The sequence below is a fragment of the Pinus tabuliformis genome, chromosome 9 (genome assembly GCF_031772625.1).
Source record: "Pinus tabuliformis cultivar Carrire ecotype Pingquan chromosome 9, CPIR1, whole genome shotgun sequence".
NCBI classification, from domain to species: Eukaryota; Viridiplantae; Streptophyta; class Pinopsida; order Pinales; family Pinaceae; genus Pinus; species Pinus tabuliformis.
The window spans coordinates 1,954,521,116-1,954,539,409 of record NC_142307.1 but is presented as its reverse complement, the minus strand read 5'-3'; the positions used below and the strand labels follow the sequence as shown (position 1 = coordinate 1,954,539,409).

Below are 18,294 nucleotides of genomic sequence, written 5' to 3'. Positions count from 1 at the left end.
ATATATTTCGCCTAACATTTTGGCGCCTTTGCTGGGGAAACACAAGGGATTGAGTTATTAATTTCTTTTTCATGCAAATATGATTAATCATGCTCCTATCTCTGAGGTGACATATGGGTAAGGGCATGTAGGGTAGTGTAATTTTCAATTTCTGCAAGTGTTTCTGCATGTGTTGCTTTCTAATGGAAGCTCCTTTCAGGGGGCAGGAAATCTTGATGGATCCCAAGGAACTGCTGCATACTCTGCTACATCAGGATCTATGGACTTTAAGCTTCCCAGTACTAAAGAAGATATTGCATCTGAGATTCAGAAAAGTAGCACCAGCAGAGTCAAGGTGAAGGGAGTTAGAATTGATGGTGTTGGGAAGCTTGAATCTGAAGCTGATGTCAAGGATGCAAGTAAGAAAATACCCAAATTCGAGTGCAAAACTTGTAGGAAGTGTTTCCATACATATCAAACTTTAGGTGGTCACAGAGCAAGCCATAAGAAAGTAAAAGGTTGCTTCACAAGGATAACTGTGCATGAAGAGAACAAGACATTGGAAGAGGAAATTATGGATGAGGAACTATTTTCTGGAGCTGATCATCATTTATCTTATGATTTCTGCAAGCCTCCCCGTAAAGGTCAGGTGAGGGAATCCAGTAATGAAAGGAAAGAAGAAATTGCCGAAACCCTATCTGCTACTAAAAAGCTACGCAGGGTATATGAATGCTCTATTTGTCACAAGGTTTTTACATCTGGTCAAGCTCTTGGAGGACACAAGAGGTGTCATTTGGTAGTTTCTGAAACTTCTAGTACTGTCACTAGCACTAAGAAGCAAGCAGAGCTGAGGCCTACTGTAAAAGAAGAGATGCTAGATTTGAATATGCCTCCACCGGTAGAAGATGATAATGGTAGTCAGTTTAGAAATAACATTCACCCCGCTGTTCTCAATAGCAGTATTGTTAATTCACTTAGACCGATTGATGTTGATCCTGTCAACAAAGTTAGCCCTTCTTACATTCAACCTTGGTGGATAGCACGAAACCAAAAACAGGGATTGTTTATGTATAAAGGCCACACTAATCATTTGACTCAAGAGGATGAAGCGGAGAGCAAGCTTGGTAGCAAAAATGGAATTGATAATGTGCAAGATCTAATCCAGAACAGGGCTAGACCTTGGTTGGAAGCGTGAACTACAAATCTTGTGAGATGGATGGGATCTTTATTTCCTTATTTTTTTAATAGTTTTCATGTATTGTACACAGGGTCACGACTTTCTATAAAAGAAATAAATAAATAAATAAATTAATTAATAAATTAATTAATTAAAAAAAAAAAATACTTTCTGTCTTTAGTTATTTCAGAATCAACTGTCCACTTGAGATTTTCTAAGTCTTTCCAGCAGAGAATATCTTCATATTGATGGGGGCCCAAGAAATGGTAAAATAGTTGATGATCAAAATTGATATTCGTTTCTGTTTCTTCATGGCACCATCGACACTAGTTCTACATGGATCGAGGAACAGTAATTAGAATCCTATGCCCCCACACATGGGCAGAGGACTACACTCACCACAAATAGCGTAGTTGATGGTTTAATGGGATGCCTCTATCACCCATTTTATTTGACCTTAGATGGAGTCTCTGCTTAGAATCAGAAAGAGATTCAAGAAAACATTGATTTTATTAAGTAGGCGGCAAGAAACACTTATAATCTAAAAAAGGCTGTAATGATTCACTTATAAATCATTATAATCATTACTTTAAACATAGCCCAAGTCTTAAGTTGCTTCACTTCCCTAATTTGAAACTCATGACAACTGTGAAACTCTTAGCAACGATGCAATTTGTTTTATGTAAGAGCATGGAGAATAGCCCACAGACCAAACTCATTGTTTCTTTCTATTGCTAGGAGTAACTCAATCTTCGGGCTTTCCTACTAGGGCATGAGTACAACCTTATTTTTGTCCTAGTATATTTGAATTTTGGAATTTCTCTTGTAACATGGACAACTCGTAGCTAGATAATAAATAATGTTCAAAGCATTGTAAATGGACATTTTCTCAACACAATCTCCAACATGTTTTTACACCTTATGATGATTTTTTTCTCTCAAATCTCCTCAAGCTGCAAGACGGTGAAACACAAGTGCACAATGGGAATAGGTACAAACACATTTTATTTTCTTTCCATATTCGTACTTATTCTCTGGAAATGTTATGTTATGTTTTTTTTTTTTTTTTTTTTTTCCGATTTTCTCACAAGTTTTCATGCAGGATCTGTACTAAGCTTTTTCAGGTGCACAGACGATCAATTCTTATGCCAAAGAGATTCTTTCGAATCATAAAGTTTTTCAGTGAAAAAATAAATAAAAACATGACTTGTTGACAACTTGAAGGAGTTGATTCTCACGCATGTCATGACATTTTCCACTACACGAAAAAAAAACTTCTGCGTCATGATTTGTTACCCACATTTCTCCTTCCAAGCATATTGATCATCCCCGTGTTGAAGCCCATCTTCCATTACCTAATCCATCATGACTTCACATATGCCTATTTTTCTGAGCAGCATACATCATTTCCTTTATCTTTTTCAGTTCATCTTTGCCTTTCCAGTTTTCCTTTTGAATAAAACAAACTCCCTTTCCATGATTCCATTGCCTCGATTTCCTTTCCATAAACTATGTTGCTACTGAGATCTTTCTTATAGTCCTACCAACTCTTTTTATAATAACTCGCGTTGACTGATGTGGGATTCCTTAAGGCCCACCTTTCAACCAGTCTTGCCCCATCGACCTCAGCACCTTATCTGGGATATAGACTAGAGTCCATTTTGAGTACCTAGAGGCTTGCATGCCTTAATGGAAAGTTCTCTCGCTGATAATCATGGGAATACATCAATGTCCCTTGATCCTCAGATCTTGCAAGTGGCTCGACCTCAGCACATCCATTCACACTTCGCAAGATGTACTCAGGTACCTTGGCACTCATTGACATCAATGGTGAGTTGCCTCGCATTGGTTAACGACATCCATCAATGGTCGGTAATCCAATGATTTCTATTCATGCTCGACATCGACACATTCATTCGCATGATTAGAATTGTACCATCGGGTTTGTAGCGGGTGAAGACTATACACTTTTTCCTGACTCCCTCAGCAGTTCTAGTAGTTGCAGTTACAACAGTATGACTTTATATATGAGAGTACTCTAGTCCACTTTCATACTCCCTCTTTTCCCTGATTCATTAGCAGTAGTTCAGATCCCTCCACTTCACATTCTCGGATACAACAGTTCCAGCAGTTGCAGTTACAGCAGTAACAACAGTTGCTATTACAGCAGTCCCAGTAGTTGCAGTTACAGCAGTTGCTATTATAGCAGTTACAACAGTTGCTATTATAGAAGTCCTAGTAGTTGCAGTTACAGCAGTAACAACAGTTGCTATTCCAACAGTCCCAACAGTTGCAGTTACAGCAGTTACCGCAGTGGCTATTGCAGCAGTTACAGTAGTTACCGCAGTGGCTATTGCAGCAGTTACAGTAGTTACCGCAGTGGCTATTGCAGCAATTACAGCAATTGCTATTACAGCAGTCCCAACAGTTGCAGTTACAGTAGTTTCTATTATAGCAGTTCCAGCAGTTGCAGTTACAGCAGTGCAGTTGCAGCTCCCGCACCAGTCACGTTTTCTTGATCCAACAGTTGCAACAAATCCATTCCTATTGCATAGTTCATCTACTTTTTGGGTGAGTGGAGGTTTGTTATTTTCTAAGCTTTAATCACGCAATTCCTTATATGCTGACTTGAATATTTTGGAAAATTTCCTCCCCATACTCCATTTCCTTTTCCCTTCCATGACCTACACTATGTTGCATGAGGACATGCAACAACTTCAGTTGGGGGAGAGGGGGAACTATATTCATAGTCACCACATATTTACTACCAATTTTCATCCCATTCACCATTCACCAAAATTTCTTTTCCAACGATCACCTCTTGCACTTTGCTTCGCATGCATTGATATACATATTGGCATGATTCATAAAAGACAGAGAAACGAATTTCTTACACTCAATGATGTTTTCTCATGCACATTGATAGCTTATGATTTCCAATGAAGTTTGTGGTTACATTATTATTCTAGCAAGAAAAATAACGAAATGAATGTTGTTAACACAAGAACCAACATTGTTATATTCATGGTTGTTACACAAGAACCAACCATAGGAAAGTGCCAGCTGTTACTCACAATCTGTTACTCACATCTTTCACATATCCTGGAAACATTCATTATTAAAAAGACATCATCAATCAAAGCCAAAGTTCAGATGCCAAAAATTCCTCATACGATCCATGCATGGTTGCATGAGGACATGCAACAACTTCAGTTGGGGGGGATGTTAGGACTTAGAAATGTCACTTTTTCATCCACCTTTCCCTTCACTATTCCTTACATTCCATCGTCCTATTAAACCCTTCATCATATCATTTTCATAAATTCATTTGGGTTTCATATTATTATTTTCCAATTTATTCATTTTAGTATTAAGAGTGAATTTATGATTAATATTAGAAAATATACATGTTTTCATATATATCTCAAATATGGGTGAGCTTTGTAATATGTAGGAATATGAGAATGATTAATTCAAAGAGACTTCTCGAATATCTCCTCCACCATTTCAAGGAGATAGTTATTCAAGCCTATTGTTAAGAAGAAGACCATGGAATATTTGGTTGGCATATCTTATTTAAGATATTTGAAAGATGTGTGGAGGATTTGAAGGAACTATATTTTGTAATAATGGGAAAGTGGTTAACAATAGTTGAGAGAATAGTGGGTATGTAATAATGCATTCTTATCTTATCTTCAAATACTCATGTATAAAGGAGAGTGCTCCCTCTCCATAGGGAGGGGAGGACAGTTGGAAATTGTAAGAAGATTGATTAGTCTTAGACTCTTTCATTGTTATGCTTTCATGTTTGTTATTTGATTATTGTAATATTGATTTATGGATGTGAGCTCACATATGTCATTTGTTGTTAACTCTTCACATGTTGTAATGATTTTCCTTCATGCAAATCTCCATTCATAGATTAAGTTGATTTCAGCAATGTAGATCAGACTAGATTAGTTCTACTTCAGTCTTGCATATATAGTGCACGTGTTTCGTCATCTTATATACCCCAGATTGACAAGTAAATAGTTGGGCAACTATACTACAATGCTATTATTATGACATATACTTCACCTAACACCACATTTCATAGGGAGTATTGTTTTTTATAACATTAGATGGACACATATTATTTATATACACAACACATATAACTGCATTAGCCAAAAACATCAGTTTAAAATTCTTTAAAAACATCATGGAACGTACCATATTTAAGATTTGCTTATTCATTCTTTCAGCTACTCAGTTCTTTTGGGGATTATAAGGCACAATTATTTGATGTTTGATCCCATGCCGGCGAAGATAGTTTTCAAATTCATTTGAAGTGTATTATTTTCCATTACCAGTGCAAATAGAGCCAATATGAGATTGTGCATTATTTTCAATCCATGCATGAAAGTTCTTGAATGTTTAAAAAGCTTCAGATTTGTTCTTCAATAAATAAACCCAACACATTCTGGTGTAGTCATCAATAAATGTCATCATATATTTATTACCATTTCAAAAGGAACAACCACTCGGCCACATAAATCAAAATGAATGGGTTCAAGTTTTCTATGTGCTTTGGAATGAGAATCATGAAAAGATTGTTTGTTGTGCTTTCCTAGAATACAAGCACCACATTGCTTAAGTTTCCTAGGAATTGTAGGAAAACCAATAACACCATTTTTCTTCAAGAAACGAAGATTGTCATAGTTCAAGTGTCCAAATATAGCATGCCATAAAAGGCTCAATGGAAATGTACCTTCATCATAGTGAGAATTGTATGGGAATTTTTGTGCACGAGCAGAGGTTCCTTGCAGCTTCAGAAGTATTTATTCTTCTATCCCCATCATGACAAGTGAGTGATCTGATTCATTTCATACCTCGATATTTCCATCAAATATATGAATGGAGTGTCCTTGTTGGCGGATTTGGACCAAAGACAACAAGTTTCTCCTCAGCTCCGAGAGGTATAGAACATCATGTAGAAAAATGTTTGGAAGACTAGGAAGTTTGAGCCTGATGGTGTCAAGCCTTGATGGATTGAGTTTGGACTTGTTTGCAAATTATACTACCCCATCAACATTGTCAATGAATTCTTCAAAGAAATCTCTCCTGAAATTCATGTGGCAAGTTGCTTCTGAATCAAGCAACCAATCATGTTTCCATGAAGCAAGTGAACCATTGAATAAGTCTTCATTTACTCCCATATTGTAGTGTGCCACAACATTATGAGTGGACTCAAGTGCTTTACCTTTCCCTTTGTTAGTTATTTTTCCTTTCCCTTCATTTATTTCCTTCTCAATTCAGTGCCAAAGAAACTTACAAGTGGAAGCATCATGTCCATATCAATTGCATCGTATGCAATGAAGATAAAACCTTTCTCCTTGGAACTGTTTGCCCCTTGCCTCTAAAATCACTCCTTCCTCTTTCTCTTTGGCCACCTCTTCCTCTAGGAGAATCTTGTGCATGATTCTTCTCTTTATGTGCAAGACACACAACTTCGCCAGAATACTAAGGAGCAGTGTTCTTCCAAAATCCTTCTCTCTCAACAAACTTCTTTTCAAGGGAGTTAAAGGTAATCTCCTTAAGGTTTCCACTTGCTTGCAATGACTCAAGATATTTTGAATAGGTGGGATATAATGCCTTGGAATAAGATATGAGAGGAATATCTATATCAGCACCATTGGATTTTATATCATGCATAATGGATCTTACTTCTAATTCTAAGGAAAGAGGGTCATAATTTTTCAATTCAAGACTGAACAAATTAAGCATCAATTGCAATTGTGAAATTGGACTAACCATTTGAAATGAAAACACGTCATGAACCTGTCGATTATGCAAATTTTTCGTATGTACCTAAAGAAATTGATCACTTTTCTTTGAACACACTTACGTTTGTTGCAATGTTAGTGCCAAGTTTATTTTCAAGTTCCAGGGAAATCGGAGAATTGAAGGAAGCCAATTTATGCATGATTGGTTTTCTACGACCAATTTCAAGAAACATGAACCAATTGAATCCATTTCTATCATCCATAAATGCCATCATTTTTCCTCTCCAAAATCACAAGCTATCCAAGCATTTTCGCTAAGCATCGTCATCACCATTTTCCTTGCAAAGAGTTACATGTTTCCTTCAAATTTTCCATAATTTCCATTCATTGACCCATTAATAGAGACATTCATCTCACTTACATACTTACATGCTGATTTTTCATTTTGCTTTATGTTCGCTTGTTTACCCTCTTGTCATTTTCCTTTCCATTAAATAAACCTTGATCCACTATAAAAATTTCATTCATAGTCCTTCCAAAATCATCATTTCATACTCGCATTAGATGATGGAGGATTTGTTAAGGCCTTCCTTCTAACATGTCTTGGCCTATCAACATCAACACATTATCTAGGTTCAAGGCTAAAGTCCTTATTAGTACCTTGAGGCTTGTATGCATCAATGACAAGTTCTCTTGCTGACAATCATGGGAATACATTAATGTCCCTTGATCATTGGATCTTACAAGTGGTTCGACATCAGCTCACCTATTTGCACTTTGCAAGATGTACTTAAGTACTTTAGCACTCATTGACATTAATGACGAGTTTTCCTCGCATTGGTTAACGACATTCATCAATGGTCGGTAATCCAATGAATTATCTTCATGCTTGACAACAACACATTCATTCGCATGACTAGAATTGTACCATCGGGTTTTGTAGCAAGTGAAGACTGTATCATTTCAACATTTTGCAGTAGATACATTAGATTAAATAGCAGAAATAAAGAATATACTTTCACCACCTCATCCACCATTTATGCAACCAAGAAGTAGATGAAATCCTACATTCTATTCCATGATCCAGCAACATTTACAACTTCTTTACATATGCACAATTTTTCCATTTCCTAGGTAAGTAAAGGTATGTTCATTTCTATGTTTTAATCATAGAATTCCTTAAATACTGAAATTATAATTTTTGGAAAACATTTCACCATATTTCCTTTCTCATTTGAAAAAAAATTGTAAACACATTTAGTTGGGGGAGGAAGGGACACCCATTTATTATCACATCCATATCACTTCATTTCATTTCACTTCATTTCATCCTAACATACTTGTCCTAATCAATTATGATTGCATTATGGTTCAAAAATTATGTGCTTTGCAAATAAATGCCTAAATGATGAGCATATTATATGGTCGATTCAAAGATGCATTCTTAAATATGTTCAATGAATCACACTGCAATAAAAAGGAACAAGGTATTGAAACAAAAGAACCAATACTGATCAAGATTTGGTTGTCACACGAGAACCAACCAAACATGTTGCAATTCAATGTATGACAAGAAATACTTTGCAAAATGAAATAAAATTGTCAAATACTACCAAATGCAAAGTTTAAGGACATATGATATAAGCAAAGCTCATTCAAAAGAAAACCATGATTAAAAAATGAAGTAGATTGCATGGGGACATGCAATAACGTCAGTTGGGGGGTATGTAGAGTCTCCAAAATGTCTTCAAAATATCATCCACTCTCACCTTTATCACCACCATTTCACTCACATGTCACAACTCCATAGCCATATAATCTTTCATTAGCCTCCATTTTCATAATTATATGGGTTACCTTTGTGTTTTCCAAAAGCTAATGATTTCTAGTATTATAAGTGAATTAAATGGTTAAAACTTAGAAAAATGACATATACTTGCTAATTCTTGAAAGTGGCTTGAGTTTCATGACATGTGTAGGTCTTTTGGAAGGTTCCAAGGCACCCTTATGTGGCCTCTAGTGATCAAATTCGAATTCCCTTCAAGATATGGAAGAAAATTTGGATAAAGGTCAAAGAGGATATGTGTCTCATCATTACCTATTTGAGTTGTAACTCTATGAGATTTTTTAGGGATCTAGGGAGAGAATAATGGACCTCCATTAATGAGGTAGATTCTTATGTTTTTGCATAAATAGTAGAGCCTTCTCCTTTCAAAGGCATGTGTAAAGTTGGGGAAATGCTCATGTTTTAATATAGAATTTGGATTTGGCACCATGCTCATAAGTGATGTTCACTTTGATTTGGTTATGCTTGCATTTGGAGCCTATCAACTTTCCATCTCTCATGCTTTTGGATTGGCCACCACCAATGTGTGAGATTTATTGTTTTTCATAGATTTAGATTTATTGCTATCATAGATTAAGATTTATTTTTTTCATATCTTTTCTTGTCTAAGAGGTTAAGAGTGACTGTTTCTATTGCTTTCTACCTAGAAGCTAAGAGCAATTGTTTTTATTTTCTTTCATATCTGTTCCTGTGTGAGAGGTTAAGAGTGATTGTTTCTATTTGCTTTCTACCTTGAAGTTAAGAGAATTTTTTTTTATTTTCTTTCATATCTTTTCCTGTGTGAGAGGTTAAGAATGATTTTTTTTGCTTTCATTTCTGAAAGAGTGGTGTGATTTTCAATTCCTGCAAGATTTAAAGATTAAGATTTCAATTCCGCATGTTGTACTATAATTTCTCTTGAGTTGATTGTTGAATTAGAATAGCATAATTTGGTTTGTCGTTATTTGGTTTTGTAGTTAGATTGATCTAAATTGAAAGTTAATTTCTAGCATATATAGTGCATGCATGTTTCGCAAGTTTTACGAAACCCCTGGGTTGACAATTAAATGATAGGTAATTAATTTTCCTCAACACAGAGAATGTTGAATTGAGGACACTTCTACGAGAAGAAAAAGAGGATAAACAGAGATTGCAGCATCAATTACGAGGCATAAAAGAGGCCTTGGAAAAATTGAAGCGCAAGGAAGGCTTAGCGAAGCCATCATCATCTGCTTCAAAGCCGACAACTGAGGTAAACAGTGTTGATCATTCTTCAATTTCATTTTCACATGACACTATTTTTGTTGGAAGCCTTGAGGTACCCATTTCAAGAACCAACCTGAGACTCCTTACCAAGATGGCATACACTGAAGGAGAATGCTCAAAGGTAGAAGAAGCTTCCAAGGCATTATCAAAACCATCAAGGAAAGAGGATGATGGGAACACATCACAATGCTCCCATGACAGTGCACATTGTAGAGGAAGAGCTAAGGCGAGATCTCATTGTCAAGATTGCACCAAAGAGAGCCGAGAGAGGTATAAAAAGTCTCAATAAGTTCTAAAGTTCATTTGATTACAAGCATATTTTTAATGATGAGCATAAAGCATGGCGTATAAAACCATGTAGCTTTTGTGGCTTACATAACCACGTGGTTTCCCAGTGCTGGAAGAGAATGACAGTAAGAAAGGGGACAAGACGTGAAAGACCTTCTCCACATTAGGGAGGGAAGAAGGTTAAGAAAGTTTAGAGGAAGAAGAATTTTTGCAATCATTGCAATAGAGGTGGACATCAAAGAGCTACATGTTGGAGGCTCCATCAAAAGCAGTGTCTCAAGGACAAAGCACCCATGCAAGAACCAGTTGGTGAAGATTTTCAACAAGTGAATCCGCCACAAGGAGGTGACCCATTCACTTTGATGAGTGAGAGATGGTTTTACTAGATATGTTAGCTTTTCATGGCCATATTTTATAAATCATGTGTTGCAACATAATTGTAAAAGTGATGATGTGTTTTCCATTGCTGATTAAAGCAACAATGATGTTTTTGGACTTTTTTTTTTATAGATGGCGTATTGGTTTCTATTATGATGTAAACTTGACCAAAGAGTGCCTTATAAAATCTTGGCAAGTATGGGGATGCTTGGGTCATGATCGGTCATGTAATTGAACATGTAGTTTGCAAAGATTGTACTACAAGTTGGCAGAGGATGCAAGTTTTGGTTCATCACTTATGGCTCCGAAGAACAAGGGTGAAGCAGAAGGAAGTGTGGCCTATCATGACACTTGGTGTGCAGACAATGTAAGACAACAGATGCATATTATGTTCATGCTTTTGGAGGACCAAAAGATCCTTAGTGGCAAGGAATGATTCAGGTGGCTCCAAAAACACTCAGGATTCAGAAGTGGCTTTGGAAAAGCTCAAAAATCAAAGTCACTAGATTGAAGTGGAAACAAGATCAGATTGAAGATCTCGATGAAAGCTTTCCAACGGTGCGAACAACACCTCAAACTGAGTCGTGGGTGAAAGTTATGGCTGGCCAAAGTTTTGGTCAAACTAGGCCAAGTGGCAGCGACTAACGAGGCAACAATTTGGCATTTATAGGAGCATGTATTATAGCTGCTGCAATGAGTGAATTTGTCGCCTCTTTAATTTGTCCAGAGATCCCTTAAAAATCGGTCGACAAAATTTGAAGGGTTGGTTTAAAATATGTAAAACAAAATTAAAAAATAAATAATATATGGGGTGGCGGGCCACCATCCCCGCTAACCCTCAAAATTTGGTATATATATATATATATGTGGGTCGAGGTTGCGAGTGACCTGGACCCCGCCCAACCACATTCAACCAATGCATAATACGCGGGGTCAGCGGGGCTTGAACCCACACCGGCTGGAGGCCGACCCGCCCCACTCGGTGACCCCACAACAAAGTACAAACGATTAACGATAACGCACCACCCAACTTAAAACAATACACCAACGAAAAAACACCAAAAGAAACTATCACGTATCCAAAATGACAACCACAAGGGAACCCAACCCAAGTGGGGTACATTTTTCGAGACAAAATCTTGTAGGAATATTCTTTGATTCTTGAGGAATCTTTAGATTCTCTAAGAGGCTGATTTTTTATAGAGGCAGAATGATGTCGAATTCATAGTCATTTTTCTTAGAATTTCACAAGCAGTGCAGTGGTGTGCTCAAATTTTTTATCTAAGCTGCAGATTTTTCGCCCATCTCCAGGAAGGAATCTTCAAGATTCCCAAGGGTCTAGATTTTGATGATTTCGCGCCACAAATTCAATGGTGATGTCCGTTTTTGCGACTGAGCTTTGCATTTTCAGATCATTCCGAAAAATGGAGGTATATGAAGAAGTGATGCCATGTATTTCTTTTGATTTGTTGAGATGATGATTTTTTTGTTGAGATCCTTGTTACTATTTTTTGAAGGATACTTGTATGCCACATCATGTGAAAAATTATTATCTTATCATGCTAAAGGAGGGCCCATATGAGTGAGATTTCCTAGATGAGAATGTCTCGTGGAGAGACATGCCACTCTGGTTGAGGGAATTTATCCTTGTAATGAGAAATAGTGAACCGTGTACTCATCATCATCTTGCAGCATTTAATGAAGCGACCTCCCCACTCCTGACACCGGGTCCAGAGACGTAACCCACACTGGGTGAACTTCGTTATCAATGTGTGTGTGTCCTTTGATTTGATGGTCGTCATTATGTTTCATCTTCTTTAAAGTATGCACATGTGGTCTTTTCATACTCTTTCACATGAAATTATGCTAACATCACAAAAGTAAAAGATCTTGGTTAATTTGGGTAGTTGAGAGATCTTGATTATGCACATGTATGAATCCATCTCCAAGACATTCAATGCCAAGGGTCTCCTTTCTTTATAGACTTTATCAAGGTCTTCATACCTTCTCCATGGAGATGTCATAGCCAATCCTTCTAGGTATCGGATGTTGATCACTTTTCTTATCTTCCCATGAAATATTCTTTCAACTTCTTCGCATATTGCTTTCCTCAGGATTTTCTTTACATGGTTCTTTCAACATAGGAACTATTGTTGCCTATCACACACCCCTAAGTTAGTGAGAAAAGCCCTTAACCCCACAAGGTATGCTTGGTGGAAAAACTAAGAGATGGGGCTTCCACCTGTTCCCAACTCTCTCCGTTTAAGCTCTCTCCTAAGCAAGCTAAGGGGGGTGGTCCCTAAAAGAAAAGATAATTTAAAAAAAGGTGATGTAAGTTTTCTAGAAGATGGCAAGGTTAATTTGGATTACTTGAGATTATGAGCAAATATGATGAGCAATATAAAATGAAATATACTTCAATAACCATCAACACATAAATCAATGATAAGCATATACAAGGTGAAACACAAGTAACCTGTCAATCAAAAAGATGTTAGAAAGATTTGAAATTGCTTCCAAAGAAATGTTTTCAAAATATAATCATTCACAATGCTAGAGCATGTAAGGAGGCAAATAAAATAACTTGCAACATGAAACAAGCTAAAACTTCACTTTGCAAAATGAACAATATGGTACATGCCCAAGAGAGATAATCAATTCAAAATATTTTGATCGTGACAAGTATATAAATAATTTGCAAGTAAAATAGCTTGAAAAGTAAAGTTTGTTAATATGAAACACACTTAACTAAGTTTAGATGCAATTATCTTGGTAAATTTTAAGCTATATGCTTGATCTAAGTGAGAGATCTTCTTTTTGAACTCTTGCCAAAGGGTAAAAATGGGGTGACTGTAAGAAAGAGGGGCTGAGGACATGGTGGTATCGTTACCGATACTCGTCCCCTAAATCTTACAAGACAACATGTGCCTACGTTTCCATAAGGGGACAGGCCACCTCCATCACTGCAGGGTCACACACTCTTTATATTCTTTTTTCTGGTCAAGTAAGAGTGGAGCCTTCTATTAATCGCAAGAAAATTTACATATCTTACATGTCTCTACAAGTGTAAAGACCAACAAGGGCTAACCCAATGAAGATTAACCCGAAACCTTATGCCTTAGTTTTACATCTAAACCTCCGCCCATTATCCAACCCGACGGCCATTCGATAAGACCTCCCATGATCTAACGGTCTTTAAAGAAATCACTTCAGAGATATGCGCGACCTTTACCAGCTTTATGGAGCCGACAGGATAAATAAATTGTCAAAGTATAAAAATTTGGGTCTGTTCTTGGCCTTAACCTCCTCCCATGTTTAAACCCAATGTCCCTTCGATTTGAATCCCGTAAGATCCTACAGTCACGAACACTATCACCTCGGAAACAAGCGCCCCTTTTACATAGTTCACGGACTTGATAAAGATTATGAGCCATTGATTTATAAATGTTCGGGTCCGGTCTGAGACTTAACCTTCGATTAATTTTAAAACCCGAAATCCATACGATTAGGTCCTAGTTGATCTGACGGTCCTCAGTAATATCAGATCAGAAACTTGCATGGTATACTTTTTACGAACTCGATGAAGATTATAAACCGCTAATCTAAAATCTTCAGGTCGGCTTGATTAGTTAACCTTTGATCACTTTCCCACCCAATATCCAGACGATGGCAAAGGTTATCAAGATCTGTGTTTGGTGACCTACTAAGAAGCCTGTTGTTTACCAAGTGCCCCTTCCCTATAGAGAGCTCTGTTTTACACATTTTTGAGAGATCAACGGTTAAGAAAGACTTTTGCTTCCACTCACGCCTGCTTCCACTGGTATTCTTTCTTGTTCATTCCTGATATTCTGGAAGTTCTCCATGTCTTTGGCCGCCTGTGTTTGATAATCCTCATGCAATTTTCCGGAGGGTGTCAAATCCCAAGCATACCTATTGTAACTTTCTTTGCATAACACTGCTTCATTCGCCAGATGATTAGCTAGTATATTGGCTTTCCTTCGCACATGAACCAAGCTAACCGTTCTCAGGGTTTGTAGGTGGGTATGAATGCGCTAAAATACCTGAAAAGGCCACCAATGTTTTCAAACTTTTCCCAGTGATTTTCCATTACAAATCTTCTTGATCGCATTAATAATCAATTCAGAGACTGCTTCAATGATGGCATTATGTAAATTTGACTTGATCAGTATTTCGAGGCATTGCTCTAAGGCCATGAGCTCTGCCATGTTATTAGTGGAAATCCCCAAATGACTGTGAAAGATAACCTTAATGAACCCCTACTCATCTCTGATGACCCCTCCAAAGCCAGCCATCCATGGGTTGTCTTTAGAGGCTCCATCTATATTGAATTTCAAGAAACCATGAGGAGGAGGTTGGCAGATGTCTTTACTAGTATTTATTTGTCTCACACCCTTGTTTACACTCTGGGGAACTAGTGAATTGAGACCCAATTGTAGCAGTACACGAGCGTCCTGGGGCAGAGTATGGTCCTCAGGAGGTATTCCTAAAAGGGCTCCAACAGTGTCTTTGAGTTGTCTTAATATTTGTGCAATAATGTTCTGGGTTGAGCTAGTTTTATTCTTGAAAATCCTGCCATTGCGTTCTTTCCAGACATCCCAGACTAAGAAGCCTGGAACCAGAGTCCAATCTTTGTTGATGATTTCATTGCCTAAGAAGTCTTTTCTCCAATTCTTCAAGGTGTTGGTAATATTGAGTCTGACCCTGTCAGTCTGCCTGAATATTGAGGCCACCCAATCCCACAAGGAAGAGGTAAAAGGGCAGAGGTTGAGTAAGTGTTCCATCGTCTCCTCTTGTGAACCACATAGATGGAATTTGGATAAGCCAACAAAACCCCTTTTCAGAATATTTTCCCAAGTTAGAATTTTCTTTTGTTCAACCAACACATAAACAACTTTATTTTCATCCAATGCTGGTGCTACCACAGGTCCTTCCATACCTTATCAAGGTTTTGATAATCAAACCCTAGGACTATTCGTTTAGCTTCTTTGAGGTTAAAGTTACCTTCGGTGTTTCTTCCCCATCTCAGTTGGTCATACAATGATGCTACCAAAATCTTCCTCTGTTCCAAGTCCCGAACAAGAGAGCCTACCTGAGCTTTCAAAGGTCTCTCTTCATTGTAGCCCAGATCCTTCCATATTCTCCATTTACCATTGTTCCTTGCTTGATCCCAGAAGTCACTTACCATGCATAAGCCTTTGTTGTAAGTGTCATTCTTGAGAGTGGTTAGTTCTGCCCTAAACAAATTTGGTTCCTACGGCCAGTTGTCCTCCCAGAATCTTGTCAACTTCCCATATCAGATCTCCCAGAAGCTGTGCTGCTCGACAATGGCTCTATTTTCCCAAGCCAGATTCCAAATGTGGGAGCCCTTGATAAGCCTAGACATTCGAATATGATCCCTCTCTTGCCAATTATTTGCGTATTTCTATCTCCAAAGCTTGGCCCAGGGGGTTGCCGATTCCTGAAGCCACCTCCACCAAAGTTTAGCACCCGAAACTCTACTGAGGGTTTCAGGGTCACGAAGCCCCAAAACTCCATGGGCCTTAGGTTTGCAGATCTTGCCCCATGCTACCAAAGCCCATTTATTTTTCTCTTTCCCATTGTTCCAAAGAAAATACCTTTGAATGTTCCTGATCTGTTGCATAACTCCTTTAGGAGCAGGAAGAGCTGACATCATAAAAATGGTTATGGCCTGCGGGACAGCCTTTGTAAGCGCAAGGCGCCCTGCCAAATTCAAAGATCTGCATGTCCATTTCCTGATCCTATCCCGAAGTTTGTTAATTACTGGCTCCCACACTCCCCTACTTAGAGGTTAGTCCGTAAGAGGGATTCCAAGGTACTTAGAAGGTAACTGATCCCTTTGAAACCCTAGAATTCTGGTGAGGTTTCTCTGAATCACAATGTCAGTGTTAAAAAAGAAAACTTTTGATTTGTGAAGGCTTACCTCTGTACCAGTGGCCATAGCAAATTCGTTCAATATTGGTTTAAAATCTTTGGCTTCCTTGACCATGGGAATGCCCTACAACATAGTGTCATCCACAAATTGTTGGTGAGTTGAAGCAACTCCATCTATGGTCAGTTTCATTCCCTGGATTCTTCCTTAACACTTGCCTAGTCCTTCCATCATGAGCACAAAGAGGAAGGGGGAAAGTGGATCTCCTTGTCTGATACCCCTAGAAGGCAGAAATGTTTTGGAGGGCAAGCCATTAAGCAGGATTGAAAAGCTAGCTGTGGATACCAGGGCCATAACTAATCTAATCCAGTTGTGGTCAAAACCATAAGCTCTCAGCATTGCCCTAATGTAAGATCGGCTTAGCTTGTCATAAGCTTTCGCTAGGTCAAGCTATATAATCATACTAGCTTGCTTATTTCTTTTAAGGGAGTGTACCATCTCATGACCTTGTATGATGTTATTGAGAATCTGTCTTCCCTCCACATAACCTATTTTCTCCTCTGAGACAAGAGCTGGAAGAAGTGGCTTGACTCTGTTAGTGATCACTTTGGAAATAATCTTGTACACCACATTACATAAAGCTATGGGTCTGAATCTGTCCAGTGTCATAGCTTTTTCCTGCTTTGGAATCAAAGCCATGAAAGAAGCATTGAGAGTCTTCAAAACCATTCTGGATCTTCTGGAGTCTTCCACTACATCAAGGATGTCTTGTTTTACTATTTTCCAACATGCCTTGAAGAAGTCCGCATTGAATCCATCCAGGCCCGAAGCTTTCCCATTTTGCATCTCATTGATAACTTCACTGACCTCATCTTCAGATACTAGCCTGCGAAGATTGTGTTTGTCTTCCCTTGTTACAAGCTTGGGAATGTACTTCGTGAAATAGTTAATGAACCATGACCTGTCTAAGAGAAGTTCCTTTGCTATGCTAAGGAAGTGTTGTACTAGGACAGATTCCATTTCTTTGTGGGAGACAAGCTCTTTCCCTTGAAAATATCTGAGTTTTGAAATTCTGTTGTTTGACCTATGATCCAAAGTTGATTTATGAAAAAAATTTGTGTTTTTTTCCTCTTCTCTAATTCACTGCACTCTAGATTTCTGCCTCCATAATATCTCCTCTTCGATGCACCTATCTTCCCATTCCTTCTTAAAAGAGTCAGCTTGAATTTTCCTTTCCTCAGTAAAACCATTTGTGATTATGATATGATATAATTTTTCCCCTGGACTTTCTGTTCAACTTCTCTTTTGGCTTTAAAAATATTACCAAACTCTTTTTTGTTCCAATCTTTGAGTATGGATTTGACGTGTTTAAGTCTTTGTTGCAGCATAAACATTTTAGTGCCTTGAATGGGCAAATGTTCCATCCACCATATGTCAATATTGCTGGTGAAGTCTGGGTGAGAGAGCCAGACATTTTCAAACCTAAAAGGTCTGTTCCTTGGTGTACTTATAAATGTGGCTTCAAGTTGGACAGGCTAGTGGTCCGAGCCTCCAAAGGAAAGGATTAGAGTTGTCATGTCAGAGCCTGTGAGAAGGAGGTCCTCTAAGATTAAGAATCTATCTAGTTTAGAGGCAACTTTAGAAGCCCCTCCTCTCTTATTGTTCCAGGTGAAAGTGCCATTTATTGTTTCAGCATCCACTAGTC

General features: G+C 37.9%; 1 protein-coding gene across 1 annotated transcript; it reads left to right on the top strand.

The window, feature by feature from the left end:
* Positions 1–259: 259 nt before the first annotated feature.
* On the top strand, positions 260–1,174 carry LOC149156797 (zinc finger protein ZAT9-like). Its single transcript, XM_089444870.1, has one exon. The coding sequence runs from the start codon at positions 260–262 to the stop codon at positions 1,172–1,174; it is 915 nt and encodes a 304-aa protein (XP_089300996.1).
* Positions 1,175–18,294: the final 17,120 nt, after the last annotated feature.